The sequence below is a fragment of the Mesoplodon densirostris genome, chromosome 5, assembly GCF_025265405.1.
Source record: "Mesoplodon densirostris isolate mMesDen1 chromosome 5, mMesDen1 primary haplotype, whole genome shotgun sequence".
NCBI lineage: Eukaryota > Metazoa > Chordata > Mammalia > Artiodactyla > Ziphiidae > Mesoplodon > Mesoplodon densirostris.
This window is the reverse complement of record NC_082665.1, coordinates 31,454,484-31,466,695: the sequence shown is the minus strand read 5'-3', so window position 1 is coordinate 31,466,695 and position 12,212 is coordinate 31,454,484. Positions and strand designations below refer to the sequence as shown.

At 34.9% G+C, this 12,212-nt stretch overlaps 1 protein-coding gene across 1 annotated transcript in view; it reads right to left on the bottom strand.

The window, feature by feature from the left end:
• The window catches only part of ROBO2 (roundabout guidance receptor 2), a 595,733-nt gene that overhangs the window by 43,660 nt on the left and 539,861 nt on the right, over positions 1 to 12,212 (bottom strand). Inside the window, exons 18-20 of the mRNA XM_060098793.1 lie at positions 11,140 to 11,322; positions 2,006 to 2,048; positions 444 to 571 (exon numbers count right to left, since the gene is read on the bottom strand). Coding sequence (XP_059954776.1) covers positions 444 to 571; positions 2,006 to 2,048; positions 11,140 to 11,322 — 354 coding nt within the window. The remainder of the gene's footprint in view (positions 1 to 443; positions 572 to 2,005; positions 2,049 to 11,139; positions 11,323 to 12,212) is intronic.

Genomic DNA, 12,212 nt, shown 5'->3' with positions numbered 1-12,212 from the left:
TTGTTATACTTATTTAAGTGTCTACTTCTTATGTGATATTATATTTTTACTGTCTGCCATAGTGCCAGATACACAGGACATGCTCAATAAATATATATTGAATGAGAATCAGAGAAGTGAAAAGACTAGTTCGAAATCATAAGCCCTGTTTGGCAGCATGGTTCCTGATTTTAGTAATCTTGTACTAATAGTCCCAAAACCAAATGTTTTATGAATATTTATCTTCTTGGTTAGTGATGACGTCCTTAAAAACTTAGTTTTACTTCAGATAATAGATACAACAGTTTTATAATAAAATATTTAGCAAATGTACAGCATTATATGTACCTGTGCATCACTAAATTTAATTATGGAAGAAAATACTTTTTAGTATGCCTTTTTCAAAGCATCTAGGAAAGCCCAGAAAACAAATAAATGAAAAAAATTTGAAAAACATAACTTACCTCCACGCCCAAAATTTGCAATCTCATTTGGGCCACTATTGCTGTTGTTTACTGGCAAGCTTGTGGCTGGCCATGAATCAGCAAGCCATGGATAACTGGGATCACCAGCATTTAGAAGACCTGGGCGGCTAAAACAGGAATTAAAAGGAAATCAATCCATGGAACTCAATGAGAGATTTGGACATCAGTCTCATGAACTAAAATGGATTAAAGAATTTAAGATTTTAATTCACTTTCAAATTAAAATCTGTAGGCTCTCAAGAATTAAGGAACTTTAGCAGTTCACTAAGGCTATATATAGATCAACCCTGTCAGTGGAAGCCGAAGCATGCTGCCTGGGATTCTGCTGATATCCAAATGAATTCAGTCGTCTTCCCTGAAACTGGTGGGAAACTGGTAACATAGCAGCATCCCGAAACAAGGTCTGATGATAAACTGGCACCTCAAGGGAACAATTGCTCAGAATGATTGCTCAGTATCAGCCATTTCCAGGACTTTGAACTATTGCTTCCTTAATTCCTGCAACTCCCATATTTATCTGTCCCCCATAGGCTATAACCCCTGATATGGGCCCTCATGCTTGATTAGAGGCAAGGAACTTAAGGGAAATTAATGAACAGTATTTATACTGTTCCATCAATAGCACATTTTCAGGTTCTCTAAATTTAAAATATTAGGAGAATATTAAAGGTTTTTTTAAAGTGAGATCCACTGTGGTCTGATCCAGCATGTGTATATAATCTACGAAGAAAACTTCCTTCATATCCTATTTAATACAGAATTCCCATTTTTAATATAAAAGATGGGATTCTGATCACTTTCCAGATTATTAGCATATTTACAAAGATACAGCAACATCTATAGTCATTGTACTTTTTTTTCTGATAGACCCTTTGTGATACAATCCCTAAGAGAAACATGTGTTCCTATGGAAACTGCAATAAGAAGATCCAACTGCTTTCTTGCTACATCCACTAGCTTTCATTAGACCTAATCTCTTTTTGCTAAAATATTGATTAAATGGGAGATTGGAAGTTATTACCAGAGCCTAATTACAATCTCCATATCGGTAAAAGGAAAATAGATGAGGATATATGGGTTTGTTATCAACTTTTATCAATTTCAATTGAGTATCCAAAGTTGTGGAATCCAGTCTGATCAATCTACAGCCTATTCATCATCCATGAATCATTTACTTTGTGATCGATTATGTGTAATTGTTCACTCACGGCAATTTAGTGAGAACCAATAAGGAGTCTTAAACAACAGCAACTTCATTTGCTAATGTCTAATTAATGCAATAAACATCCTGCTAACAAATGAACACATTCCTTGTGATATTTACTACTAATTTCTTCAGGGGCCTCTGGGAGATATGAAACATCTGGACTTGATTCCTCTAAAGTGCACAATAGATAGGTCATTAAACCTTGTGGTAAGCCATTTAATTCCTCCTAGAATTCTCACTTATAAGTGATTGTTTATTACAATAATAGCATCTTACTATAGAGTTTCCTCAGTCCTGATTAAGAATAATAATTTAAAAAATCTCCTCAGTATACCTTCCATTGCTCATTAGTCCTCCATCTCCTCTTTGAAATGTAACTGTAAAAAAAAAAAAAAAGAAACATACACAAGTAGTCAATATTAATTATGATTAATAACAACTACATATTGGCCCTTAGTTTAGAGCTGAAACCTCTGGGAATTTTAACAAAATATAATTAACATAATTGTGCAGAGAATAAGAAGCAGTGGTTTGGCCTAAAGCAAAGCTATCATTTGCTCCATCTTTAATAAGACATTTAAAAATTCCTCAAGCCAAACATATGGTTAAGTCAAAGGGACAATTTTTATTTGCGTGTCAATTGGTATATACATAGTATTGGAAGATCGACATGCAATAACGAAGAATTATCAAATCATGACGTTTAATGTTAACATATAGGTGGCCTAATCAGAGGGCATAATGCAAAATGCACATAGTAGAAACTGAAACAGGATAGTCCAAACGGATAATATCCTTTCAATGAAACAAGTGAAAGTACTGATTGACAACACATTCCTCCCCATCACAGATCCTTTTAGGGACACTGAGAAGCACTATGAGTTGAAATACTATAATTACAAAGACATGAACTGTAATGAATAGAGAATAAATAATGTATTGGGTGCTTTGTTTCATTAGCCAACTCTTACAAAAATGAAACTTTCAAATAATTGATACTGAATATATTCCAATTGTATATAATGACAAAACTTAAGTTCTTTATAAAACTGTGGAACTTATTAGCAATATCAATAAGCATCCAGGAGGGCCACAACTGAAGAATCCACCCCCTCTGGTCACTAGATTCCATTCTACAAAACTAACAACATGAAAGTGGGTTTCAAGGACTGGCCAAAGAAGGTAAATATCAGTTTGGGTCCATCATTCCGTATCCAAAACCTCTGCAGCTAAATTTATTTGGAATTCAAAATGCTTCAGATCTGAGATAGGTAATATGATGCATACTGCAGAGAGGGTCCAAGGCAGCAAATGTATTTAAAATTATTGCTTTTGCAATGAGATATGAATATTCATGATTAGTGGAAAAAAGTCTATAAATAACTTCATATTATTTTGGACCAAATTTTGCCACAAAATTACTTAACTAGAAAATCATTGGGAAAAAAAAATTGGTGTTTAGAAGTTTATGGATGGCAAGATTGCAATTCTGACCAAAATGAGTATGGATCAGCTAAACCAATCCCTGGGGATGAAGGCAAAAATACCATTTCACAGATGTGAATCCAACATATCCTATCTTTGGAAGATACTGATTAGATTTACTGTGATTACTTGGTGAGCAAAAGTAAAAATAAAATTTTATGAATTGATTCATATTTTTAATAAACTAAGGTCATATTGCTACTTAAAGTGCACACATAGTAAATACTTTCTCATTTGGATAATCTCTCCATCATTCACCTCTTTCTCAAGTTTGAGCTAATAAATATGATCACTCTTTAGATCTTATAACTTTCTAAATGTAGTTCCCTAATCCCTTCCCTAAGGTCATCTAGGGATATATCTCTCATGGCATCATAATTAGGCAATAAGATGGCTAAGGTTCTTTCAGGAATTCATGAAGCAGTGCTTTCAGAAACATCTTGGCACCTAAAAGTTCATTGCCTCATCAAGTTTTTAGGTAACTTGTCAAGTGAATTATAAAACAATCCTGACATAACCTTTGTGCTTGCCCACGACTGGCTATGGACAGCTCCTTGGAGAAAATAAAAGAATACTGATCACTAATCTGCTTCCTGATGGACTCAAGGGTTGGGAATCAACAATCAGCAGTGTATCCACACCACACTGGGTGCCTTTAATAACTGCTTTTAAGAACAACAATGAAAAATTGATCTGAAACGATTATTGAAAAAAACTGAGCACTGGTGGCATTAAATACAGGCCTGATTTGGAGGAAAAAACACAAAATGTGAAAACAGTACAGCTAATTAGCTTTCTATCTGATGTGACTTCCTAGTTATGTGGATTTTTAATGGACTATCAAGTGATTGTTTTAATCTGGTAAAAGAGAGCTAAGGTAATGCTGTGAATATCATTGTGAATATGCAAATCAGCAGGTACTGATGGGCTACACCTCCAAATGTGCTGCTTAGGAGATACATGGGGAGAAACTGAGCCCTTTTCTCTAACTTAGATGCTCTTTTTCCTCACCCAAATTTTCTTTTACTGTCAGAACAATAAATGATATTAGAGAAAAAGAGGACAACTGAAGCAGAAGCACAGAAATTAAGTTGTATTTAACTTCATGTACTTATCAATGGTAAAGTTTTCATAAACTGTAAATTTTAAAGTATTATGATGCAGCACTGAAAATCTTATCCAAAATATATCATTCAAATGGCTAATAAGCATCTGACAAGATGCTCAACATCAGTAATCATTAGGGAAATGCAAATCAAAACTATTGGGTTAGGGCTTCCCTGGTGGCGCAGTGGTTGAGAGTCCACCTGCCGATGCAGGGGACACAGATTTGTGCCCCGGTCTGGGAAGATCACACATGCCGCGGAGCGGCTGGGCCCGTGAGCCATGGCCACTGAGCCTGCGTGTCTGGAGCCTGTGCTCTGCAATGGGAGAGGCCACAACATTGAGAGGCCCGCATACGGCCAAAAAAATTATTGGGTTGGCCAAAATTTCATTCAGACCTTACGGAAAAACCCAAACGAAAATTTTGGCCAACCCAATACAATGAGCTGTGACTTCACACCTATTAGGTTGGCTGCTATGCAAGAAACATAAAATAAGTATTAACAAGAATGTGGAGGAATTGAAACCCTTGTGCACTGTTGGTGGAAGGTAAAATGGCGCAGCCATAGTTGAAAACAGTATGTTGGGCCCTCAAAAAATTAAAAATAGAATTACCGTAAGATCCATCAATTCCATTTCCAAAGGAATTGAAATCAGGGTCTCAAAGAGATATTTGTACATCCATGTTCATTGCAACATTATTCTTAGTAGTTAAAATGTGGAAGCAAACCAAGCATCCAGTGATGGATCAATGGATGAGCAAAGTGTACATATAGACACAATGGAATATTATTCAGCCTTGAAAAGGAAGGAATTTCTGAAATATGCTAAAACTTTGGTGTACCTTGAGGACATTGTGCTAAGTGAAATAAGCCAGTCACAAAAAGATAAATACTGTATGAGTCCACTTATATGAGGTACTTAGAGTAGTCAAAATCATAGAGACAGAAAGAAGGATGGTGGTTGTGAGGGGCTGGGGGGAGGGGGTAATAGGGAGTTATTTTTTACTGGATATAGATTTTCAGTTTTAGAAGATGAAAAGATTTATGGATATGGATGGTTGTGATGGTTGCACATCATGAATGTATTTAATGCCACTGAATTGTACACTTAAAAATGGTCAAGATAGTAAGCTTTATGTAATGTTTATTTTACCACAATAAAAAATTGAAAAAAATTTATCAAGTTAATTTACAGCTGTGTTAGAGTATGGACTCTATGGTATGGTCCATATTTACCAAAGGAGAATTAAATGTTGTGAATAAAAAATTTTAAATTTCAAAACTTTCAAGATATATCGATTTCCTATTTGTCTTCCAAATCATTAAACTGTTTTCAAACGGTTCTAGACCACTAAAAAACTGTCAAAATATTTCATAAAGACATTTATCTTTGTACCTCTGCATACCAACTATACAAAGGCAAAAATACACAGTCATTATGTAAATACATAATTGACTTAAAATGGCCCATGGATACAATTTGATATACATGAGAATCTTCAATTTTGTATGTTTCTACAGGAGAGAAAAACAACAACAAATAATACCTTTACATAATAAGGTTGATTAGTTGTCTTTTTAAAGCAAGGGAAAAAGAGAGAACACTTTTTCGAGTATCCTTTTCTTCCCATGCTCCAAAACTTTTAGATTTGTTCCATTTTGAAAAGTAGACCCAAAATAGCTGAGTTCTATTAGAACATGAGATTAAAAGCAGACTAGAGGGCTTCCCTGGTGGTGCAGTGGTTGAGAGTCTGCCTGCCGATGCAGGGGACTTGGGTTCGTGCCCCGGTCAGGGAAGATCCCACATGCCGCGGAGCGGCTGGGCCCGTGAGCCATGGCCGCTGAGCCTGCGTGTAAGGATGAACAATCAGAACTCCTAAAGTGGAAGTCATATTTGGTGTTTTGATCAGCACTTTTTGTGTGTGCAGAGAGAGAAAAACAGAAAAATAAATGCCACAGCAAAGGGAAAGCTGTTTTGAGGTAGCTCTCATTTCAGAGATGTAGAACTACCTTAAAGCTGAAAGCAAGAGGGTGGGGAGGGTAGGTGGTTGGACAATCTTGCTGTAGTCACAATTTTGATAATCACAGGGTGGTAACTTTGTGCTTATTAGAATTAAATTTGAAATAAGTGTGAATCTTTACCAGGAGTTTCTGCTAGCATCTAAAATTAAGAATTTTCAAGGGAGTCACATAGAGAAGTTTTTATTGCTAAAACTGACTGACTAGTGCTAAGGTTTCCAAAAAGCTCTGTAGACACCACAATCTTAAATGTTTTAGAATTGCATTAAATATTCTGAATTTATTGCAATATTTATAAAAGATATAAGGTAAAGAGATTTTGCAAGTTCATATCATACACAAAGTACCTCTACTATTATCTGACAGGATTAATCCTAATCTCTCGCTTTCTAGAATTGAGGGGGAAGGGAAACAGAGCTATGTGGTAAATTGACATTTTGAGGTAAGGAAGCTTTCAGAGTGCCTATCTCTAGTAGGCCACATTTTCCTACTCCAAATGGAAACTTTAATGTTGCCAGCCAAGCCTCACTCCCTTTCCTGATAAGCTATTTCTCAACTATGAATGTAGATTAATCCTCTTTTAATAAGCATTAACTCAAGCCCAGATAATCAGAGTATAAAAATTCCATCAAATCTTTTAGCTGTCTTAGGGTCATTTTGTCAAATAATTTCACCAAGGGTTTAAAACCTATGCATGAAGTGTTTGGTATTTCATAATTTGCTCACTCATTAAATTATTTATATTTACTGAGTAAAATCTGTTCTCCTCAAAGGTAATATTCATAAAATAGAACACACCCCTTTAAAAGTGAAAATATGTTTATTTTCATTAAAAAGTTGGTGACTTAAAAATTATGAATAGAAATATGAACAACATAAGTTTGAAAAGAATCGTGTAGCCTTCATGAAGATTATAATACAATATATAGAATCTTCATGAAGGCTGCAGGGCTCTTATTCAAACTTATGTCGTTCACTTTTCTATTCACAAATACCGTTAGTACATATAATCAAACATTTACTCTAGATTCAAAATCACCTAGTATTTTCTGCCTAAATATGTTTACAATTCTATTTCGCCCGGTAGTTCGGGTAGTGAATTCTTCTGGCAGTCAGGAACCTCACATGCAGTGACAAGCAGCCTGTTAGTGTTCAGTGAAGATTAAGATAAATAACACTGCATGTTACTCTAGAAAAATATAAAATGAATTCATGTAAACATGAGATATGAGGATACCTTTCTCATTCCAGCTGCCCTTCTTTGAGCCACGAGCAAACCTGTCATGCGTGTTTGTGTCTGAAGAATTTAAATAAAGAATAAATAGGAAAAAAAATTGAATAGGAAGTTAGTGTGTAATTTTGCCCTGGGGAAATCTCCAAGTTCTTCTATGTAAAGAAGCAAAACACGTTCAGGTCAAATTCTACTCTCAGATCATTTAAGTGTATAAGTTTACATTTGATTCTTGATAGTTGCTTTTACAATCTAAGGAGCTAATCCACTAGTGTTCTATGATCAATATGTTAAATCCTCTGAAACATAAGAAAAATATCAACACTGAGTAGCATGCCATTTTTTTTTACCTTCCTTTTAAGCATTCAAATATAATTTTCCACATGGAGATGGACAATCAAAGATTAGCCACAATAGAATCAGCGGGTGAGTTTTTGCCTGTACAGAGAGAGTGGAAAGTATCCTGCCGAGAGTTAGATTCTCCACTCTGCAAGTTACTTCTTCTCCCCACTAGTTAAAATCTTCCCTCTGGTGGTTAAAATCTACCTGTGGGGCTTCCCTGGTGGCGCAGTGGTTGAGAGTCCGCCTGCCGATGCAGGGGACAAGGGTTCGTGCCCCGGTCCGGGCAGATCCTACATGCCGCGGAGCGCCTGGGCCCGTGAGCCATGGCTGCTGAGCCTGCGCGTCCGGAGACTATGCTCCACAGCGGGAGAGGCCACAACAGTGAGAGGCCCGCGTACCACAATAAATAAATAAATAAATAAAATAAAATAAAATAAAATCTACCTGTGATGGTTAAGAAGACTTGGAATGAAGTAGGAAAAAGCAAGTGCTGAAATCAAATTTTACCTGCTTTTCAGTTCTACTTAGGATCAGTCTAGCATTATTAAAATGCATGTTTCTTAATTTACATCAATTGCAGCAGAGTTTAAGTATAATCCAAGAGCAAATTTGGGGCTTGAAATAAATGAAGACATTTTTTATTATAAATTAATTTAAATACCGATCCCAAAGTAGACTTTCATTTATTTGAAAAAAAAATGTGATTGCTATCATAAATCAATAAGAAAAATTTGAAACTATATAGATATTACTATGTAGTAAAAAGTGGAAACATTAGACTTTTCGTTTTGTGAGTAAAATTACATTGCTTCAATGTTACTGGGTTTAGTTTTCATGCTTGTTAAATTATAAGATTTCCAGATAAATTTTTATGAAAACCAAAAATAAACAGAACTAGTACACATAGACTATTTTCTCTATAATTTTTATAAAACACTTCAGAGAAAAATATCCCTGTATGAAATCCCTGTGCTCTTAAAATGGATCATTAGCTCATGCATGAAATATCAGAAATTTAAATATTTGATAAATACGTACTACACTAATCATTCCTAGTTAAAATCCTCATATTCTCAAGAATATAAAAATTCCAGGAGTTGGAGGATAGGATATTTATGGAGGGAAATGTGTAGAGAATATTGCCAGGTCAGATATGCAATGCTAAGTACCTGTGGTTTGGATTTTCATTTGCTTCTCACCTAGAAGAGAACAGCAGTTGCTGGAAGGCAAATTACCAGCAGAAGGTGAATCCATTCTGAAAGTCAGCCATCTATCAATTAAGTATAAAGGTTCAGAAAGGCTGCTCTGTGGCTTGGCCTTATTCCAAAATATTTGAAGTGCATAGCACCTTCCGAGTTAGCAGTTCTTCTACAAGCAGATGGATATCAATCACACTGAGAACTGATAATAGGAAATGTACTACTCTTGTCAAGCTCAAAGACCAACAGATATTTTCAAATTAAATGCATAGGTTTTGCAAAGAACTGCTGTTTAAAAAAAAGAAGAAAAAAGGCTATCTGACATAATTTTACTAAAAACATAAACAACTAATTACGAGACCTATGCTATTTTGAAGGAGTGAGTGAATAAAGATGTATGGAGGGTAAAAATGCAACACTCCAAACGTGGCATCTTAGAACTTTGTACTGAAGTGGCTAGCATAGTCAATCCTTTATTATTTTCACTAAAGCCAAGCAATGAGATAAAACATAAAAATCGTCCTTGAATTAAATCATTCTTCCTGATTTCTCATGTCATTTATATGAGCGTGTCACAGAGATGAAATGGAACGTGGTGATTGACTAAACAGACACGTTAATGGACAATACCTTCAAGGAATGAAAGCAGAGGACTGGACTGCAAAACAAGAAGTTGTGTTAAAGTATCATTAATGTTCATGACTCTGACACTCAGCAGTTATTGCCCAGCATACCTTTCCAGGAAGAATCACTCACTGGTAGGATGATAAAGCACTCAGGTGACAAAGCGTAAGGAAGCAGGCATCAGCAACCAATGAGAAATGAGAATGGCAGAGCAATAGCAAGTCACAAAGCAGGAAAGCCCCTTTTCAATGGATACATTATACTACCTTCTCTAGTCCTGGGAATTTGTTCTAACCAGTAACTAATAAACTTTATTTTCACAAAATATAGACATGAGCCACAGTGTGATTGTCAAATGATCGTATTTAAATGCTATCAAATAACAAGAAAGACAACCAAGTGGGTGCTATTCCTTTTATTTTGAACTATTCTCAGAAGCTCAGACACCTACAAGCTACAGCAGTGGATGAACTTAATAAGAATTGAAGCCTCTGTCAAAGTCACTTAACACATTTATGCTTCTTACTAAAGTAAAAATTAGAAATAGAAGATGAATAAAATATCTCAAAAAATTTAAAATATTTGTAGGATGATGGTAAATTAAAATTGTTCCCTTGCAAATTCTACAAAGTGTGAAATATTGTGAGACAATTTATTTTGATGATCATTGTTAGAGAAAGTACTTAAAATGCATTGCAATTTAAACTGTAATTGAATATAGCTTCAGTATTGAGTTCATTTTTCAATCACTGACTTGATAATTTTCTCTCTCTCTCTCTTCCTTGGAAGTATTTTGAAGGCCATAATTTTGGACCTCCTTAAAATTCCTGTTCTTGATTCTAAGAAGAAAACATTTTTGTGAACAAGTAGAACACCAACGGTCTTCTTTTTCTTCTGCTGCTTCTTTTGCTTCTCCTTTTTCTTCCTTCTAAAATGCCTATTGGTCACTTTGAAATAGACATCCTATTTAAGTGACTAGTAAATCACTTAATTCATGTCTCATCAGTCTCATCAATACTGGTGAGATTTTTTTTGCTTCGTTTGTATTTTCCATCTGAGACACAGTTTGTATTGTAATCTGTATCATGAAATACAAAGAACTACATTTCAAACCTTTTCTCTTTTTTCTGAGCATTTTAGGAATGCTCTTGCTTAAATTCACTTTTCAAACAACGGTGTCATAGCATGCAAAGTCTGTGTGTGTGCGTGTGTTGAACTAGTTGAGAAAAATGTCTAAGCACTTTATCAGTGTGCATTCTTCTTATGCTTCCTTGGAGATACAAGCAAAAATATTGCCTTATGGTTATAATGTGATATGGTGAAAAGCAGTGCATTAAAGCACGTTGTCTGTAATTGTTTAAATCAAGCCAAAAACATCCATTCATTCACTCAGTTATTCCATTCTGTTCCTTCCCTTGAATTTTGTCATATTTCTAAAGATAAGACAGAAATAACCTCTTACCAGCATAATTACTGAGTCCCTTTCTCTTCTTTCTTCTCCAATACAACCAGATGCTAAAACCCATCAGAATTACCCAGCAGGCACCACCAATACCAGCTATAAAAGCTGGTTGTTTCACAACATCAGTGATTTGCTCAGTTATGCTGTTATTGTTTTCAGTAATGACAACTTCATTCCTTCCCCCTATGGAAGAAACAACAGTGTTAGTAAATATTAAGACAAAACCCCCACAAAAATGCATATATGGTATGCCAAAGGCACAGAAGATTAGAACATTCTTTGAAGCAGATAATGTTTGTTGTGTCCTGAGCCTGTCACAATTTATTAGTAAGCATATTTTGTAAGTTTCAGAAAAAGAATCAAATCATAAGTTTGAAATGTGATTAAGAACACTGCTCCCTTGTGTTTTGTTTTGCTGTGGACAGATTCAGAACCACTTCTTGATTTATTGCCTCATAAGTAAGTACTAAAACAAGTGCTGTGGGCTGAAATAATAGTAACCTTTCTTCAGTTAGGTAAAGCATTTTGTAATATAATTCTTATTTTTTTAAAAAAAGCAACTACAACATTTAACGCCAGGTATTTGAAAATTACCTTCCCCCTACAGTACTGCCTAAATACAAATGTTTAAAATATTGCCCTTAATATTCTACCAAAGGTCTTATTTTGATCAAACATACTTTAATTTTCTGGAAGGTATTAAAATTACTATATTAAACAATGACAATTATGTAAACATCTTTTCATAGAGATTAGTATCTACAGTTAAAACGTCATGAAAAGATAAAATTCCTAAATGTCCTTAAAGTATTTGAAACTAATTTGAAAATCCACTTGAAAGTTGGATACAAAACAACTTGAAAATTAATTCTAAGGTCTATGTAACAAAAACATACATTTAAATCTGGACTAAGATGATTCTAGTAGTCATGTTTCTGACCATTTAGCCCTCTCAGAGATAATAAAGAAAATCTCAATCCACATTTTTAAACAGGTTTTAAACTCATGGAATCATATCACTGAAGAGCAATGATTTATGTGTTTATTTAACAGATGAATGAATTCAGAACTGG